Below are 21,370 nucleotides of genomic sequence, written 5' to 3' on the forward strand. Positions count from 1 at the left end.
GTGTAAAGACATTTATACCCTTCCATTCCATTAGTAATTATTGAAGAAACAGATACCCAACCTTATTCCACCCCTGTTGAACTTCCAATTTTCTAGATTTAATTTATTTTGCTTCTTCGTACACTGGTTTGCCTCCCTCCCATTGTAGATGTACCTGTGACTTGTTTCTCAGTTACCTAAAGGATAAAGTTCACATCTTTAGGTGTCTCTAATTCCTTGTATTTTCTCAATCCTTTTAATAGTTTTTTTGTATTTTGTGGTGTTTTGCCTTGTATTCTTCGATCTTTTATGTTCAAAATGATTATCAGAATAACTCTAGTCGAGATCAATAGAATAGCAACAATAGCAACAATGGAGGACTCGCTTATTTTGGCCTTTTCGATTCAATGAAACTACAACAATGGAAACCCAATAAGTTTTGGGAAGAATGAGAATTCTAAGGTTTGGTATGCTGTAAAATATTTATTGGATTCATTGTTGTTAAGAAATTCCTAAAACATCCCTATAAATATAACGCAAATAGGGTTTTTAAATGTTGTCTGAGAAGAAGAAAAAGAAGGTGATAATTATAAATGGACTTGAGGTTCTTGAAGAAACCTGCTTTCACTAAAAGAATTCGGGATTCTGCCGTTTAAATCGACGTAATGGAGATCAAGAATTTGTTGAAGTTCAACAGACCTACAACATACTCGCGGAGATGGATTCAAGATTTCAAGTTCGTCGGTCTTTCACTCTCCTCAATAATTATTACTTATTAATTAAATAGAGGGGTATATATGTTCAATGCACAATTTTTTCACTGTATGAATAAAAACTCCCAGTGAAAATATGATGATCCTTATTTATTTGGGAGGATATACAAAGATACATAATATATGTCTGATTAATACAAACATTAAACCATTATGGGAGCGTGTAATATTTTTTATAGGTAGCGAATCCATATGGAACCATTAATTTTGATCGTAGAAAATTGAAAAAAAAAAAAAAAACAAAACAAAAGGAAGTATCAAATATAATATCATATGGAACCATTAATCTTGATTATTACACCTAAAACGATCAGGAAAACAACCTCATGCCACATTATCAAACATTGGAAACATAGCAGGAGGACGTAACTCAAAGTCAACGTAGACATTTAGGTTATTAAATATCTCCTTAAATACACACAAATTACCATTTATTAGAATCTAAAGCCAAAATGGTACTTAGGTTCATGGGATTCATGTACTTAGTTGATCCCATCATAATCTGATCCACGATAATTCTGTTTGCCTTCTCCGATGGATGGAATGCATCCCAAAACGCATACTGGTCCCTGTTTGGACATAAGTTCGACATCGGGGTACAAAGTCCAATCCCATTGTAAGGCCCTTGTCCGCAACATGCTATTTTTGAAGTAACAAATCCTACACACAAATCATGAAAAAATATTTATTTGCAAACAACAATATCAACAATATTTTACTTAATTATTGGTTATTCATCAAAACTTGGTATTTTTTTATCTGGTAACTCACCATAAGCTCTTGGATTGCTCATAAAATCGTTGTGCATCTGCTTTGTGTTTACTCCGATAAACACATGACTGCCGAGTTCATTATTCAAACTAGTAAGCATATCGTCTAATTGTGGGTTGTACAACGATGAAGCCTTTTGAAGCTCAGCTGCGCATTCACCATTTCTGCTATGTTGAGCCAGTTCTGCCGGCACGCACCCCAATGGACCCGTTCCAGTCACGAGTACCTTGCGTGCACCCAAATCATAGAGCCTCTGCATTCAGTGAAAATGTATAAAGCTATTGCACCATATATGATGGATCGAATCTTCCAGCAACACCGAGGTTAAGGAGTAAAGAGAGAGATTCAACTGCATACCTTTAAAATCTTTTTGTATTCGGAGATGATGAAAGGAACGTAATTCTGGAGACTGTATTGACGGGAGCGTGCTGACATCGGGACTAAGTAATAATTGTTAACGAAGTCATTGCCACCAAGTGTCACGAGGACCAGCGCATCGTGTACGAGCTGCTTAGTCTTTTCAGCTCCTATAAGTGCACTAACTCGTTGTTGGTATTCTTTGAAGTACTCTAGTTGCAATGGAGCTCGGACTATGTTCACCTGAAGAAAACAATATCTGATATTAGTTAGCCATATACGAGTATGTGTAAAAGAACTAGTAATTAAACAAGTTAATGGAAAGTCGTACGAATTGGATTCCAGTGTCATTCAGTATTCCAATCCCGGCGGATGCAAAGTTGGCACCAATAAGAAGCTTTTGCCCGTTGAGCTCCGGACTCAAGTATGGCAGCGTTGGCTCGGATCCTATGCGCATACCTGTACATGGTTAACCATAATTACGTCAAGTAAACATTTGGAATGAGTTGAATGAAATGATAATTAGAACCGAAACTTAACTGATAAGGTCGGGAATGTTGTAGCCATTAGAGAAACGTCCAGTGGCTCGATGCGTAGGGTGATCAATGCCATAAGGAGGTGCATCAGCTCGGGCAGATGTTACCAGGTAATTGTTGTTGCCGCTGTCAACTAACGAGTCTCCAAACACGAAAAATGCACGTGGGTCAGCTTCGGCTCTAGGAGCAAAGACTTCTAATGCCAAGAAGATAAAAACGACCAGAAGACTTGAGAAACCCGAAGAAACAGCCATGAGCGATCGAATTCGTTTTTGAGACAAGATCGACTGTTTGTGGATATATGAAACAAGTGATGGGGTTTTATAGGGTTTTAGTAACGGTGAAAGAGTACAAATGCTTCAAGTTTGAGAAGTTCTCATGGTTTCAGTTAGTTGCAGAGAGATATGAGGCCAATAATGGTACTGAGAAGCAGGGAAACAAAGGTGGTTGAATTTTATTAAATTGGACAGTTGGTTTATTGGCTTTAGGTAATTATATATCATCAATCAATATGACATTTTAAGAAGTTGTATAATTCACCAAACCGAAGTTTTTTAATATTATACCGCAAATGTAGCTAGCTTCTCCAGTAGTTGGTGTAGTGGAAATTACATATTTACCCAAATTACTAAAAGTTGGAAATTTATTCTTGTTATATGCTGAACATACATCAAGAATCAAGTGACATAATTAGTTAGAACAGGCCTCGGATGATTATAGTCATGATTCAAGAAGATGCTGGTTTCGACCATTTGAAACTTTTGTGACGCATTCTTGTCATCGTAGTATAAAGCTCTAGGTAGCTGGCACATGCCACCACAAAGGACTGAAAGGGAACTTACAACACTCAAATTAATGTTCCTTTCATTGCTGTCAAAATTTATTACTATCACAAAAATTAACATAAACAAGTACATTTCCTGTTCTGTACGAATCCCAATGCAAATTTATCAATTGTTTCGATAGTAATTTTCACAAGATATAATGTTGATAAGATTATTTGATGCCAAGTCTCTAATTTTGTTTTATTGTCTTCGTATGAAAACCTTTTAAGTGTTTTTATTTTATTTTATTTATTTTATTTTACTTTTATTTTTTAAATATAGTTTTGTCCCAACATTATTTTATACGTTTAAAACAAAATTTAATTAGTCTTTTTTTTATAATCTCACAAAAGTATTTAAATTTGTCAAAAAAATTATAGTTTCATCTAAAATCTATTTTTATCTGTCCAGTATGCCAATATTTTGAAAGCTTTTGCCATATGTTTCAAACCCTTCACCTCCCGTCACCTTCCAACATAATATGCCAATGTCTTATCATGAGATGGAAGACTTTTCATGTACCTATTGTTGAATATCAATATATAATATGTATAATACTTCAAAAGTTTTTTTTTTTGAAAGAACATAATATTTACAAAGTTAAATAGTATTACTCTTATTATTATTGTTTATTATAAGTATTAATATCGATAATATTATTTTCATAATAATTATTATTATTAGAAAAAAAAAATGCAAGAATAGTCTCTGTAATACGTCAAAAATTGATATTTTGGTCCAAAAAGATTTTGACAAACAAGAATGGTCCAAAACTTTCATTATATTACGTTTTTGTCCAATTTATTTTAAATTTTTTTTATATTGACAATTTTACTCTTAGTTTTTTCTCTTCCAGTTTTTTTATTTAAATATTTTTTATTAAAAGAAAAATCAAAACAAAAATAAAATAGATACCTCTCTCTCTCTCTCTCTCTCTCTCTCTCTATATATATATATATATATATATATATATATATATATATATATATATATATATATATATATATATCCACCTTCATATTGAGCCAAATCAGCCCTACTATTCCCTTCATGATATACCCTTACCCTAAATCCAAAAGTTATCAAAATCCAAAGTAGAATAGGGAGCACCAATCAGATTTGATAACCACCGTCGTCAACACATGCTCCAAGTCGAAAGGAAACCAAAATCAAAGTTAAACCTATACTTATGGTTCTTGATTTATAATGAAAAATCGGCCATAAACAAATCCTAAATAAACCGGATGAAATCTCCATATATCCATCACACAATATATTATGATTTTAAGGAGAAGAAAGATTTTACATGTAAGGTTTAAGATGAAGAGTTTTTTATTTTATTTTATTTTATTTTTGAAAACAAAGCTCTGCCAGTGGATATGGTGGAGGAAGTGATGGTTAAATTCGAAGATCCTAAATGGGTTTCGTGGACTTGAAGCAGATGAGGTTTATAAAAAATAGATCGTGACAGATGAGGTTTGTCGATTTCTAGGCATATGGGTTAAAATCAGATGAAAATAGACGATGATCCTGATATTTAGAACATCAACACTAGAGTAGATTCGTGGGACTTTGAAGAATCTTGGTTTCTTTCAAGAGGTGAATCACGGAATCCATGTGATTGTTATGGAAGAGATGCTTCAAGGAGTTAGTAGATTTCACGAGCAAGATCTAACTACTGGTACAACAAAACATATGAATGGTGGATTTCTAATTAAAAGCGCTTCTACAAGATGAAAGTAGAGTACTCTAAATCCTTTATCAAAATCACTGTATTAATATTCCTTCAACACCTGATGCGCTTGCGATCAACACCAAAGATCTACAGAAAAGTATAAATTTTTTACTCTGAAAACCCAAAATCGGAGTCTAATGTTTTTTAGGGTTTCTTCATATTTTATCGAATGACAAAATCTGGAAAATTGTGTGTGTTCTTTTTAGGAGGAGGAAGTTTCTTTTAATTAGAAAAGCATTTAAAAAAATAAAAAAATTGAAAAAAATATAAAGTGCCAAACCGTCATTTTAAATATTTTTTAAAATAAATTTGACAAAATTCGCAACAAAATGAAAATTTTGGACCTCTTGTGCTAGTTCAAACTTGGTTGGACCAAAGAAACAATTTTCAGCTAACCACATGGACAATTCTTGCAATTTTGTCTTAATATTATTTTTATGAGTATATATATATATATATATATATATATATATATATATATATATATATATATATATATATATAAAGGTTTTGATGTATTTAAATGGTACTTATAATTTTTAAAATGTATTTATACCGTCAATTGTATATATTCATAATTGTTTGTTCTTGCATATACATTCTTATCCACTTAGGCCAGACTGAGTGGTAGCAATCTTAACACGTTGTAACATAAGATTTTTTTTTTAGTTTTTTTAACATATAAGATTGGCATGTCTAGCATAAAAATGGTAGGGTGTGAGTATGTGCTAATTTAATAGGTTTAATTTTAAGCGAAATATTTAAAAAAAAAGAATCAACCAACATCAAACAAAACAAAGTATTATATGTTTTGAAAATTTAGATTTTACATGAACTCTAAACAAAGTTTTCATGGTTTCTTGTTACTATATGTAATAAAGTCGAAATTATATATTTTGGAAAATATATTAACACATGATCCTTGAAATATCAAAATTATAATTGATTTTCTCTAACCGATAATTTTGACATAAAGTATAAATAAAATAAAAGAAATCAAACAATTTTCACAAGATATACATAATGCGTTACATAGGAAAATAATAATAATATAAATTTACATGAGAGATGCTACATGATATTTGAATTGTTAAATTAAATATAAATTTACATTAACAATTTCAATTACATATCATAGACAGATTACAGTTGTGACGACCCTCTACTAGTGAAGTTGTTGCCACAAGCCAGCAACAGTGTTTGGCATTGCTAGTGTATGCTTAGGAGCCCTTTGGCGAACTCGACTCCCTAAGGATTTAATTAATGTTACTCTACATAAATCTCATCTAAAACAATTTGAAAATAGAAAATAACTTTGAAAAAGAGAAAAGGGTGTAGTACATGCAATCAGCCAAGCTCAAGTAAGTATTCCCAAATTACCCATACACGTTTATGTTATGATATGTTTATGGGAACTACATGCTAGATTAGAGATAAAGATTTAGGAAGGATGCCTTATGTACCTGTTATATGTGTATCAACTTTATGAACTGCATGCTAGTACAAATTAGTCAGTATGATGGCCTGATTAGTATATGCTTGATTATGTTTACTCAATGCTCGAATGCTGCTTGCTTTGTGCTTTTAGGAGTTCTAGTTGTCTTTTACTAACTAGTAAACAAAAATGTTAAGTTACATACTGCGAGGACTAAATAATTTCATAAGGTTAGGTCTAGCTCTATTTCGCAGATCATGTTTGAGTCCAACCGTTGTAGGGTAGGATCTCTCATTCGAAGATTTATCTAGTCTTAGTGATATGTAATGGTATTGGCGAGCTAGTTAGGAGGAGATAACATGGAATTCTTATGCAACTGATGGTAGAGAGTGGTATGGTGATTACCCTAGGGCAAGCCTAGGATGAGAGTAGTGCTGGAAGCAATAGTAGTAGTGAAAAGGGACTTGGTATAGTCGAGGCAATCCTTGAGGAAAGTACGGATATATGTGGAAGGTAATATGGGCCGTACTACTGAAAGTAGAGGATCCATACTTAAGTGAAGGAGGGCTGAGATAAAACCAGGAAACTTGTAGTGAATGTGTGATCCCTCGATAGTGATACGTATTCTAATGGTTGTTATATTATGTTGCAGAATGGTGGTATTACGAGGTACACCAATGGACAGTTCAGGTGCCAGGGAGGGATCAGGCTCAGGCTCTGGAGCAGCGTAAATCGATGAGCAGATGAGGGAGTTTATTTCAGCTGAGATTATGCGCAATATTCTAAACCAGACTTTATGATCTTTGGTACAGTCAAGTAGGGAATCATGGAGATTTTGGATGAGAGATTGGGTGCGTTCCACACCGAGATGGCGGCCATGATGGGGGTGTGCACATTGACATTCAGGGAGTTCAGAGCTTGTGGAGCTCCTAATTACCATAGGGCTCGGGACCCTATTATGAGCAACATATGGTTGGCGGATGTCGCCAATGCATTTCGCACCAGTAGATGTCCTGAGGGGGACAAGGTCTGACTCGCCTCCTGTCTTCTGAAGGACAGAGTGCGTGATTGGTGGGAGGAGGTTGAACATGCTATTGTGGATGATGCCGCATTGGACGCGATGACATGAAGTGACTTTTCGGCTAGATTCAGGGCCGAGTTTGCACCAATTATTGAGGTGCATCAGTTAGCATGAGCGTTCCAGGAACTCCAGCAGACTACGGAGACAGTGGTGGAGATCACTACCAAGTTCAGAGAGAGAGCCCTCCTTGTTCTGCAGTATGTGGTGGACGAGGAGATAAAGAAGGCTTGGTACCACAAGATGCTGAGGAGCAACATTAGACAGTTTGTGAGCCAGTCTAGCTGCAAGACACTAGAGGATATGATCGCTTGATCTAAGGAGAGGGAGATTGACTTAGAGGCGGACAGGAAGAGGAAACCAGGTGAGGTTCAGACATTAGCAGGGTCAAGCAAGAAACCCAATGTCACAACTAACAAATTAGGGTTAAGATGTTGACCCTAGTACAAGATAACCTCCTTATGCAATCTTGCAACACTTCATTTAGTAAAATTCAAACTTTAATGCTATTAAGTTCATACTTTCGTACATCGTCATTCAAGTCGAAACAACCACGTATTAGCCCAAAACTCGATCCAATAAGCCCAATCAAATCATTTTTGGGCCTTAGCCCAATAATTGTTGGTCCAAACCTCTTATTGGACCAAGACTTCCTTATTGGGCCTTATTGAGCTGATAACTTATTCTTTTGGCCTTTTTGGGCCGAAAACCCTTCTTTAGGTCCCAATGGACCAAAAAGTTCTTTTATACATTATATTGGACCGAAAAACTCCTCTAAAGGGCCTTATTAGGCTGAAGGCTTCTAGTGGGCCTCTCTTTGGGCCGAAAACCCATACTTGGGTCTTAGTTGGGTCGAGACCTCCTATTTTGGGTTTAATTGGGCCGAAAACCTCTTAAGTTGGCCAAAAACTCTTTTGGGCCAAGCCAAATCGAAGCCCACCACTTTGAGTCATCATGTGGGGCGAGAACCCCCTCCCCCTAATCGGTTGGCCCATCTAAACAAAAAAAAGGAAAATACCTTGGGTAATAAGAGATGACATCTCACATTTATACAACCTTTCCCATCACCCCTATAGGTTAATTCCTACCTTCTCCTCTCTCTTATCGACCTCTCAGCCACTCTCTCACTCTCCACCCTCATTCACAACTTCAACTCCAACTTATTTCCTCTCAATATTCAACATTCTCTCATCCTCTCCCTATAAGATTTCTTGTGAGTGTGTGTTCTTCAAGGAAGTCTTCATTCAAGGATCACAAACTTGGTAAGTCCATGTTTAACTCAAGTGTTTTTGCTTCATGTTAATGCTTAGAACATTCAATTTACATACTTTTTTGTGTGTTAAAATCCTTAGAACACCCACATTTTTGAGATTATCCTCAAGAAGACAGCCTAGGATCTAAATTCTTCTTCATTTTCCTGTACATTTTGAAATCCCCAAGTCAGCTTCATACCTTACTCTTTTCAAGTTTTTCATTCTTTTTTTTTTTGGGGGGGGGGGGGGGGGGGATACAAGTCAGGCCTTGTTTGGAATTTTTGGATATATGCATGTACTTGTGTGTAAATATGTTTATGTGAGTTGAAATGTTAGTATTTCATGCTAATACTCCTTGAACTTGAGATTTCACCAAGTCTCAAGTTGTTGGAACAAAGTTAACTTGGTGTAAGTTTCACATATTTTAGTATCATGTTGAAAATGAGACAAGTTGCTAAGTAACAATGGTTCTTTGAGATGAGTGTTAAAAATCACAAATAATTTCAAAGAAATGTTATAAAAACTATGGTTATCAAAGTTGATTGCCTACGTGCATTGGTTACAACATGTTTTCACTACAACCAGGTGGACCACAAGAACACCGACTGTCTGATGCTGAGGGGTGGAGTAGTGAGTGCACCTGCTTCTATTACTTTAAGGATCACTGACTATCGTGAGGGTAGGGCAGGAGCCCCAACAGTGAGGACCCGAACATTACAATGTCAGACAGTGGAGACCAGAGTTTCATCAGATGCTATTGCGGGTATGTTATATTTTTTTCTCCATGCTTTATTATATGTATAAATTTGCTATTAAATCATGTGCTTGTATGTGTAGGCCATTATCTTTGGTTTAGTTCTCCGCTATTGCCTTGTTAATATTATCAAGGATTAGAGATGCACACAAAAACCGGTTTCACTATTCAAAACCGGATCCAATTCAAAACTGGATTGGGTCAAAACCGGTTTTGACCAAACCAGATCAGATCGGATTCAAAACCGGATTTTCAATCGGATCCTAATCCTACATTTCAAATTGGATTTGATACCGGATCGTAAACCAGATTTGCTATAAAGCGGATCCAAATCCACACCAAAATCCGCTTAAAACCCACTAAAATCGATTTAAACCGGATTAGAATCGGATTCGGATTTTGACCGGATCCGGATCGGATTTTGACCGAATTTGGATCAGATTTTGACCGGATCGGATTCTTGATGATGTAAGCGAAATCGAATCGGATTCGGATCCGGATCAGATCGGATCAGATTCAGGTTTTGTGCATCTCTATCAAGGATTGTTATATGCCATTTTTGCATTTTGATAGTTATGAGTGGGATATGTCTTGGTGATCTGAATTTAGATGGTTAGGTATTTTGTTGTGGGCCATTCGTTGAAACAATTTAGGTGTATCTCTTGGAATATTAGTGGAAGGATTAGCATGATTAGTTCAACAATGAAGTTAGAGTTCAGAAGTGTTGCATCTCTTAGGAGGGATAGGGATCGTTTATGGAAGGACTTCTGGGTCTGATCACTACCGTTGCTAGGGAAGGAACGGTAGGAAGAGGATGATGATGATGGTAGTCGCATGAGCTTGTTCATACATTGGAATTGTGAAAAAAATTTCAAAATTGTATCAGTGGAAGACAATTAGAATGCTTAGATCCTTAAATAAGTGGGATGTTGGGTAAGGGATACGTCAGTGCTGGCTAGGAGATTCATTATTCGTTTTTTTCCAGTAAATTGGGTTGTGTGTAGTTAAATTCAAGCGGGGGAACGTCGCTTTGATTTTTGGGGACATAATTAGGTGTGGAACTAGGAGCAATTTCACATCCTAGTCGAGAAGGAAGCCAATTCAAGTGGCAGTCTGGATAAAGGTCGTACAAGGTTAAGGAGCAGAAACGTTCAATGATAGGTTGGCGCATTCGTAGTAACGCATGACAGACGTGTGATTGGATCCAGATTGAGGGTTGTGTTAGAGCCTCTCTTGCTGTTCTTGTCGAATGAAGGCTTTGGGGTTTGAACCATGACCCGAACACTTGATTAGCGTATAGTCGGATATGGGTTCAACTCATGATGATCATGGTTGGTTCGGTAGTTAGACCACAAGACCATGGGTTGAGTCCATGTCAGTATGGAAGTGTTGTAAGACTACGGGGCAGCCATAGCATACACAAGGATGATGGGATGTCAGAGAAGTGTTTTAAGTCAACGATGTAGTCATAGCATTTAACAGATTAAGGTAGGCCATTGTAGGAGTGGTTGTTGGGATGAATGTGGATCCATGCATGCCTAGGGTGAGGCAAACAATATCTTCGGAAGATTTCTCCTTGTTAAGGGAGTAAGGCCATTGGGTCTGAGGTGAGGTCAGGCTTCTATAGCACTCGATTAAGTAGGACCCATGGGTGTGACCTGTTCGATTGTGCAGACATGGTGAGACCTGTGGGTGAGGCCCGTATGGTTATAACAGTTTTGGGTAAGACCCAATGGAGATTGGTTGGAACAAGGTATCAGATTACATTTAGATTAGGATGAATATGTGGTCAGTAAATGGTATCTGTATGATGGAGATGCTACGATAGCCTTTATCAGTTAAACTCTTAGTAGGAGCCTGGTGGTTGGATCAAGCTTGAGACATCCAGTCTTTGTGGTAAAGTGGGGATTTTATATCTCAGATTAGTGGAAGGTCACCGTCGAATCAGAAGATTTTGAATGGAGTGCAAGGGTAAATCTTTGGATTTCGGGACACGAGTTATTCCCATTTCAAACAAAGGGTTGAGACTAGCATTGGGTGTCGCCTTTGTTTATATGAAAGATCTTTTCAACATCAAGGTGTGGTTAGGATTCTATCTGCCAAAAGTTTCAGCTAAATAATTTAGGATCGGAATGATTTCTTCAGTTCAGATTGTAGAGATATGTCTTATTGATAGTCTTTCGGAATGGTTTTGCATGTCGAGAAGTCAGATAAGGTATTGGATTCCTAGATTTGAGCTGAGTCGTGATGGAATTCTTTTATTGGTTAAGGTTAGTGGGAGTAGGCAATCGTCCGTCGTACGTATATGAGTCCAACTAAGAATGGGTTTGATTATCGGAAGGCCATCGTATATCGGGGTCGAATTTCATTAGGAGTCTGGAAGAGTTGATCAGATCGTCTGATTGCCTCGAGCTTACCAGGGAGTGATTTCGAGGACGAGATCTAATTTAAGTGGGGGAGAGTTGTAAGACCTTGTTTCGAATCGTTTCCTAATTCGGGGCCGTGACCTGAATACTAGTTATCATAAGGCTTCGATCCTTGAGGGAAAGAGAGATTTATAACCCTTTGGATGTGGCTAATGTAAATTAGGTGATCCGAGAGTTTGGTTGGTGATTTGGAGCCCAAGGGTATAACCGTAAAGTGATTATTTGAGCCTTTTATGAATTTTGGATTTAAGTTCGATCTGTTTTGAGGCAAAGGAGGGTTGATAGGGTTGTTGATATCCTAAAAAGCCTTTTCTGGATATAAAGATCATCGAAATCGAAGTTGAAACGAAGAAGTCATGCCCGTTTGAAGTTAGGGCGGTTTTGGGTTGATCCGTGTATGCTGGGTGTAGTCAACATGTACGCTAGGTGTACTAGGTCATCCCTAGTATGTTGGGCGTAAATTGAGTACGTTGGGCATACGCGATTAGTGCTCAAACTCTATTTTCGTGGTTTGAGCGCTATTTAAGCTCCTTAACTCCCCTAAACCCATTCCATTCTTAGCCTCCACCTCTCCAACACTCTCTCTTGAAACTGTAACCTTAGTTTGCGCCTTGTGAGCAAAAAAGAAGGTGTTTTAAGTGCTTTGGAGTGTTCTTGGTGCACCTTGGAGAAAAAGGAACTCATTGTAAAAGTATTGGTTGCATTGGAGCTTGTAGATCCAAACTCTGTTCACCTTAATCTTTCTTCTAGAGGTATAAAGCTTAAATCTTTGGGATGCATTTGTTAGATCTAGCTAGTTTTTGGGTGTTATGAGCTTTTGGTCAGTTTAGTGCATAAATTTTAGATCTTTAAAGTTTGTAACCTTCTTATGGATAAAGTTGGAAACTTTATCCATCTAAACACCATATTCATTTAGATATAAAAGCTTGAGACTTTGACTCAATGAACTAACTTACAAAAGATGCATTTTTGGTCCCTTTGAGACTTAAAGACTAGATATTGGTTGGTTGGACCATTTTAATGGATAAAGTTGGAAACTTTATCCATTATAGAGTTACTAAGAACCATAAAAATATCATCTTGATGGTTTTTGATGAATCATGCTTAAGCTGATGTTCATATTATAAGTTTAGATGGATAAAAACTTGTTTTGGGTCCCATTAAGGCATGAAAAGGAGTAAAGTTTGCAACTTTATGGTTTAAGATCTTTTCTAGAGGTTAGATCGGAGTTTGGACGTGTGGTCTTAAGCATTAAGTTCTTAATAAGAGTTTTTGGTGCTGTGATGAGTACATTAGGCATACGTAGGAGTACGCTCTGTATAATGCATGGATCAGGCTTCGCGAATTATACATTGAACATTAGAGAGCAGTACATAGGGAATATGAGTTTAGTACGTAGGGCGTACTCCCAAGAAACTCATTTTGGTCCTTTTGGGAGTTGGGCCATTAGTTGTTGGACCAGTTATGGGAAGGGTAAAATTTCTTTTACCCTTTAGGAAGACATAATATTGTTTGGGCCTTGGATTTTGTAAATTTATCTTAACTATTAACTAGGGTTAATTTGGTTATATTTAGTGTGAGGATTTCGGTAGCATCAAGTCGCATTTTTGGTTATCATGGATTGAGGTGAGTCTCCTGACTGTACCCGTGGGTTGAAGGCATGAATGCTAGACCACTAGGATCTGTTATGCTAGTTTTATTTTTAACTCTTGCATGATATGTTGGGCTAAGACCATTATATGATGGGCTAGGCCCATTTGTATGCTAGGCTAGGCCCATTTACATGTTGGGCTAGGCCCATGGTTCAAGAAGGGCTAGGCCAAATGTATGTTATGTAGGATGCTAGGTATCTCTATGACTCTTGCATGGTATGTCGGGATGGGACCATTGTATAAGGGCTAGGCTCAATATGGTGGGTTGGGCCCAATATGAGGGTTAGGCCCAATTGTATGTATGGTGTATGGCATTTAAGGGAACTCACTAAGATTTATGTTTACGGTTTTTATGGTTATGGTTTCAAGTATTTCCGGTTCAAAAGGGAAGGGGCCGACTTTATCGCAACACATCCACCCATGTTTCTGCAACTTGATGATTTTTGTAACACTCCAAAAATGAATGAATATTGTTTACAAAAAGAGCTATTGTTTCAAAAGCATTATTTCAAATCAGAGTTTTCCAAAGACCTGAATACATAAAAACTAGAAGTTGTGTATGATCACGCCTTTGCCTTCCCACAATCCTCGAAAATACCTGAAACCATAAACTAAAATTGTATGCCAAAGCTTACTGAGATCCCCTAAAGTACCTGCATACCACAATAGACAAGCATGCAACATGAACAACTAGCTTCATTGGACCGCCTCGCAGGGACTACAACCTATCTGGACCGTTCCTCGGACTGTCGGCATGATTGGACCGCGTCACATGGTCTACAACCTATCCGGTCTTCCTCAGGTGTCTTGGCCTACAACACATAGTAGTACTGCCTCAACTTAACACAACATGTCGACATATGTGACAAAAAAACATAAACACAGAGCCATCAACATAGATAATCATAAGGTTCTACTGAATAGCTACAACTATAAAATCACCATCATGACCATGATAAATAATCTAGTGAGCCTTCCTTGGTGCCTTCGACCCAGGTTCTAACATTCAAGTGATTTTAAACCTCTTGGAAGGAGTCAGGTTTGACGGACCCAAAAGAGGTTACTCCGAGAGTGGAAGTGAGAACCAATTTTGAGCATGAAATCTTATTTAAGTGGGGGAGAATTGTAACATCCAGTTTCCAGAACGAATCAGTTTAGGGCTTCAAGGGGTCAAAGGTATGGTTTTTAGGTAAAACTAGGAGTCACGACATGACCATAGAGAGGTCACGACGTAACAAGTGATTAAATGAAAAATGTTGATTTAATTGAGCTCAGGACGTGATACATATGAACTCTCGATGTGAGATGTGCTGCAGCCTAAACATATGATATTTTAGAGTTTAAAACCTTACTCATCCTCACACATAGAAAAACCCTAACCCTAGCCTCTCCTTATTTTTGAGCTTTTGGTGGTATTTTGGTGGTTTGAAGAAGAAAGGATCACCATTGGAGCATAGATTCAACTTGGAAGCTTTATTTGCATCTTTTAGCAACATATACGGAGCATTATGAGTAACCAAGATACAAGCTTTATGATTCCTTGTTGCTAGATCTAGGATTTTATGCATGATTGCCCATGTTTGATGAGTTAGAGTGTTAGGACTCCACAAAGTTGGCAACTTTGGTGGTCCTTAGAGTCCTTTGATGATTATATGTGATGGATCTGAGGTTTGGCTAATATTTGAGCTCATTCCTGAGTTTTGGCCTCCTTTTCTTCATGAATGCCCTAATTTGATCTCAAGTCTTGCATCGGATGTTACAGGTAACGAATTATCAATGGGTACAACAGGATTCTCATCCTCTAGTTAAGTGCTAGTATCTTTTGAGGTTCCTTCATCGGTTGACTCCTGAATCTCTTCAAGGTCAATGGTACTCACACTGTTATCTTTGCATCTGATCTTTCTCTCTCTCTCCCCCCCTCTCTCTCTCTCTCTCAAGACTCATTTTCGTGCTACAAAGACCAAGTTCTCACTAGGTCTATAGATTAAATATCCAAAACACTTTTGTGGGTAACCAATGAAAATACATATTTCACTAATACATTCTCGACTTCATGTTTGAACTCTTTGAACTTTTCAAAGGTTTCTAATTTATGGTCAATTAAGTATTTGACAATAAGAAATAGAAGAAGGCGGTGACGATAGGTTTGTGGTTCACTAGCACATTTAATACCCTTTTTTGATTATGACATTCCTCCACCTTATTCTTTTCTCCGATGAATCTAGTAGGAGCTGTGTGTGGCTTCCAATCTTCTTTCAAGAGATATACCAAAGTTAATACTCATATTACCAAGATTGTAGGAAATAACTCTTCAGGATAATAGGTTCATCGCTGTCAATGGAATCAATCATTCCTCTTGTTATCTGGTTCGTTTGGATATTTCATCCAACAAGCAATCAGAAAATATACATGATTTCTATTATAACTTTACAAATTTAAGTTATTTCTCAACCCATTTAAACATTTTGATGGGAGGAATTCCTCCATCGTTGTGAAATTCACAGTCAATTTCTTCCATCAGTTTGAGAAAAATTCATTAAATGGTTTAATCGATTTCAAATTTTCCTTCAATTTCGTTATCATTTGCTCGATCATTCCAATTTGACAGGGGGAATTCCTTCAATTTGGTGAAGAAACCCGTGGAGTTGTAGAAATATGAAATTATAGGTGTGATGATGGATGTTGGACCATTAATGCTCATGAAACCCCCATAAAAAATTTATTAGCACCGATCACTCCAAGGAATCGAAACAGGGGTTAAAGAAGGTAGGTATGGACCGTTTGAGGGGTTAGAGAAGTTGGCAGGTGAGGCTAGCTTGAAGCAGATGTTGATGTGGGAATCATACCCGATTTTAAGGAAGAATATGATTTAGGTTGCTGGGTTTTTTACGTCCTTGAAGAGAGAGAGAGAGAGAGAGAGAGAGAGAGAGAGAGAGAGAGACCCTTTATATATTAAATAATTATATTTTATTTTTTCTCTTTTTTTAAATAACAAATAACATCATAAATGGTCCCTATGGTAGTGAAATAATGAAAATCATATTAATTATTTATGAAATTTTTGATCTCTAGGGACTAAGCTTTAGATATGAGAAAACCAAATTGACCATTTATGATATTTTTTCATCTTTTGATTATACATACTATAAGGTGTATTTTATAACTTCTCTAAAATACTATGTCTAAGTATGATTTTTCGAAATTAATATAAAACTAATTTAATCTAAAAATAAACAAAAATTTGATTTAATATTTATCTTTTAATTAAAAAAGTAATTAAATAAGTATGGATTAAATAATTATTTACAATTAAACAATTAATAAAATAATTCAATTTAATTCTAATCCTAATCTTTCTAATTTTCGAAAAAAGGCTAGGGTTTATCAGGTTCTAATTGTTCAAACTTTAAGACTTTTAAAATAACAAATAAGGAAATAAAGCGAACCCTAAAAGGGATCCTCAATTCTTGAAAATTAGGCAAAGGGGGTTAGGTTTCTAAAACCCGTTGCAAAATTTGAAAATAGTGGGTGGAGGCTTGGGTTGCAAGAACCCTAGGGATCTTTGAAAATTACTTCATCAGGGTTTAGTTTCTACAAATCCTAATTTTTAATCTATTCAACTTCGTGTAAGATCAATATGAACAATGGTTTTGATACCACTGATAGGTTTTATATGTTACAAAAAAAATAAACTATTTTTGGTAGAAAAACATAGACCCTAAGTTTACATGCACCCTAAGGGATCTATGTTATCACTATGATTTGCAAACAACTGTTAAATATCAAGAACCCAAAAAGTATATTGCTATTTTAGAAATTACTAAAGAGTTATTAGAAAATACATACCTTAGTTTATTATTGCAAATAAACTGATAATCCTTCCTTTGTTGGTTTACAGAAAGAAATCACTAGAAGTCTTATGCCTCCAATAGCTCATACCCAAACCCTAGAAAATTGGAGACTAAAGAGGGGGAGCTAGGGAATTTTCAAAATTCTCTTAAGAATTATGATGACCGAAAATCATAACCCTTATGAGGGATTATATAGGTGACTAGGGATGTTATGATAAGGCAGTTTCTTTAGATAAGTTTTCTCCATTTTTCTTGCTCCCTAAATATTCTTAGGCTTCGTTAATGCCAAAGGTAATCCCTAAAGACCATCTAGAAACCATTCACCTTCTTAGGAGGTTCTAGAGTTTGGTCACTGTTTAACTTGTGAACATTAGCACATTTAGTCATTCAAATTAATTTCTGATTAATTCCTAATACTATTTATTATTAATATATTATTATCATAACATATTAATAAATTATTTTTTTAATTTATAATTAATTTATTAACCATATAATAAATTAATACATCAGTCTCTCTCTCTCTAAAGAGCATTCTAGTTTATTACTAGGTTTGAGGGCAACCCAAAAAAACTTTGATAATAATTCAATATTATAATAATTTACTTATTGGTTCAGACACCTAATCTAACAATATCCTTATATGATAGGATACATCACTAGTGGTATGCTAGTTAGAGTACCAGTAGGTTGGTTTTCGTATGGTGGAATGCCCTAGAGGTTATATGTAATGAAGTAGGAAAGCTTGAGAACTCTTGATCTAGGCTTCTTACATGTTCCGTGCTTGGTTGTAGCTCTAGATTTGGATTATCTGTTCAGGTGGCTATCCCACCTCCCGTTACTTATCTGACGTATTCCATAGAGGTTACCTGGTAGCTGACCATTTTGTTGTGAGGGGTCTAGTAGGCAGTAGTAAGTTGTACGATTGATAATTGTCTATATTGTGTGCATGCTTGATCCTTGATTGTTTATATATTGACATATAGTTGATCCTTGATTGTTTATATATTGAGATATGGTAGTGGATGAGGTTGAGGCAGTTCTGATGTGTGATATATGCCATGATGCCAAGTGTGAGCCAGTTATAAGCCGTAGGCACGAAGGTTTAAGTGGAGCGGATGGGTTGAGGCAGCAGGCCAACGAACCCTGGACATTCCATTTGGGAGACTGTACACTAGGGGTATTCTAGTCCGATGACTGAGGACCCGATGTGCATGCTTGTATGTTTGTTATATGGGGTATTTTGGAAGAACTCACTAAACTTCATGCTTAAATAGTTGTTATTGTTTTCAGGTATCATCGGTTCTCATGTGAAGACGAAGACGTGACTGTACACATTCATCAACAGCAATGAAGATTATGCGTTATTATATTACTCCGATTTTCAACAAATGTAATTTGAAATAAATGGTTTTCTTAACATGAATTTTATAATGTAGAGTTTTACCTTAATAAAAATGAAAATCTTTTATTACGAAAATGAGACGTTACCGTTAAATGGTCAAAATTGCAAAAAATTAGAAAAACTTATGGAATAAATTGTAACAAAAGTAACGAAATGTCAAAAATTAAGTTTTTTAAAACATAATATTTTTTGCAATTAACCCTTAATTTTATATAAATTTATGCATTCTAAAAACTTATTGACACTGCTAAAAGTTACACATTTGATTTAATTTCTCTAACATTAATTACCTTAATCTTTTTCACAATAGATATTTAAAAAAAAATGGTTTGGAAAAGGACTCTAGTCCAAATTAACGTACAAAGAAAAAAATTGGTAAAGCACAAGAAATTTTAGAATACTTTCAAATTTTAAAAACTTAAAATAGTTATCGCTGTGACATCAGAAGTTATATTACATATAAAATCATTGAATTTTAACAATTACAATCAAGGCATGTTATACAATAGGAACAACTTTAGAAAAGTACAAAAATCAACAACGTACACACCAGATGAACAATATATATTAAATTTTATTGAAATAAATGGTCATTAGCTATTTCTGAGAATCCAAGGCCAAAATGGTGCTTAGATTCATGGGACTCATGTATTCGGTTGAACCAGTCATCATTTGCTCGACGATAATCTTGTTGGCTTTTTCCGAGGGGTGGAATGCATCCCAAAAGGCATACAAATCTCTGTTATCGCACAAGTTTGACAGTGGGGTGCATAGACCCAGCCCATTGTATGGTCCTTGTCCACAGCATGCTATCTTTGCCGACACAAATCCTGCATACACCCAACCATCTTTAATTAACTCAAACTCAACCACATGTAAATACATGCATGAGATACCATGCACATTGGACAGATAAAATAAATATGTTCGGCCTCATTTACCAAAAGCTCCTGGATCACTGATAAAGTCGGAGTGCATCTTCTTCGAGTTCACACTGATGAATACATGACTGCCTATTTTGCTATTGAGATCACTCAGCATTTTGTTTAGTTGTGGGTTATATAATCCTGCAGCTTTCTGAAGTTCGGTTGCACATTCACCATTCCGGCTGCGCTGGGCTAGTTCCGCTGGCACACACCCCAACGGGCCAGTTCCTGTGACAAGAACCCTACGAGCTCCCAAATCATACAGTTTCTGCATTTAATTAAACAACGGTTTGAAGTTTATGGTTTAAACAAATCTGTAAACTTGAATGAATGGTAATTAATTCTATATATATGATTGCATGCATTATGCATACCATTAAAATCTTTTTGTATTCCGATATGATAAAACGGACATAATTAGGTAGCGCATATTGTCGAGAGCGAGCTGAGTAAGGAACCAAATAGTAGTTGTTGACAAAATCGTTGCCACCAAGTGTCATCAGAACGACCGCGTTTTTTACAAGCTTTTTAGCCTGGTTCGCTCCTATAAGGCCGCTTAATCGTTGTTGATACTGCCTAAAGTATTCAAACTGCAACGGAATCCGAATTATATTCACCTGAAAACCATATCGGTAGTTAATACTCATCATGATTTATGAAGTTGCATTGTAAGCTTCATGAAAAAGATAGAAAGAAAGAAGTCTACGAATTGGACTCCGGTGTCATTAAGTATTCCAATCCCTGCAGACGCAAAATTAGCACCAACGAGTAGCCTCCGTCCTGTAAGTTGAGGGTTCAAGTACGGCAATGTGGGCTCCTCCCCCATGCGCTGACCTGGCATTGTAGGTATAAAATCAACAAATATATAAATAATGAATGTTAATAAAAAGGGTATGTATGTTAGAAACTCTACTGATAAGGTCAGGCATGTTGAGGCCATTAGAGAAACGGCCCGTTGGTCTATGGGTTGGGTAATCAATGCCATAAGGAGGTGAGTCGGCTCGGGCAGATGTAACCAAGTAGTTGTTGTTTCCATTGTCGACTAGTGAGTCTCCAAACACAAAAAACGCTCGAGCGTCAGCCCTAAGACAGACTGATGCCACTACCCATATGGTTAAAATGAAGGTGAAGGAAAGACCATATGATGTAGAGATAGCCATGAATAGTTTTTTTACAATAATCGGCTACGCTATATGATCGCAATTTTATGGAGAATATACGTGATCCGTTTATATAAAGATTCTTTTTGAAATATAATATTGCAAAATCCATTGAACTTTTAGCTCGATCCCTGCATCATGTGTAGGTAGCACAGTTGTAAAGAAGAAGCACCATCAATGATGCAGCATGCTATTGATCAGTGGTAGTTCAGATTGTAAGTATTCAGGTGGACGTTGCTGGGAAGATAAATTAATTAATTCATTTTACGTATACTAACAACATGAATAATTAATTGCATTTCTCAAAATTCATTGATTTAGGATATACATAAAAAAGATTGGAGGAATTTGTTTGATAGGGAGGAGATCTTAAATAAGGTTGCATGTGATGAACGTGAAGGCTGTGAAAAGCCGTTAGAGCAATGATAGGTGGAGAGAGCGTAAGTACAAGTTAA

General features: G+C 36.3%; 2 protein-coding genes across 2 annotated transcripts; both read right to left on the reverse strand.

Annotated features, from left to right (window-relative positions):
* Window positions 1-1,007: 1,007 nt before the first annotated feature.
* LOC145032613 (GDSL esterase/lipase LTL1-like) lies at window positions 1,008-2,838 on the reverse strand. The gene is made up of 5 exons (XM_078981484.1): window positions 2,421-2,838; window positions 2,212-2,339; window positions 1,881-2,123; window positions 1,524-1,776; window positions 1,008-1,412 (listed from the first exon to the last, which is right to left on the reverse strand). Exons 1-5 carry the CDS (start codon window positions 2,668-2,670, stop codon window positions 1,177-1,179), a joined length of 1,110 nt encoding a protein of 369 aa, XP_078837610.1. The 5' UTR covers window positions 2,671-2,838; the 3' UTR covers window positions 1,008-1,176.
* A 16,427-nt stretch (window positions 2,839-19,265) lies between these two features.
* On the reverse strand, window positions 19,266-20,984 carry LOC145032614 (GDSL esterase/lipase At5g33370-like). Its single transcript, XM_078981485.1, has 5 exons — window positions 20,669-20,984; window positions 20,462-20,589; window positions 20,130-20,372; window positions 19,771-20,023; window positions 19,266-19,659 (listed from the first exon to the last, which is right to left on the reverse strand). The coding sequence occupies exons 1-5, from the start codon at window positions 20,913-20,915 to the stop codon at window positions 19,427-19,429; spliced, it is 1,104 nt and encodes a 367-aa protein (XP_078837611.1). The 5' UTR covers window positions 20,916-20,984; the 3' UTR covers window positions 19,266-19,426.
* Between the last annotated feature and the right edge of the window lie 386 nt (window positions 20,985-21,370).

Source organism: Lactuca saligna, chromosome 2 (genome assembly GCF_052625555.1).
Source record: "Lactuca saligna cultivar CGN05327 chromosome 2, ASM5262555v1, whole genome shotgun sequence".
NCBI classification, from domain to species: Eukaryota; Viridiplantae; Streptophyta; class Magnoliopsida; order Asterales; family Asteraceae; genus Lactuca; species Lactuca saligna.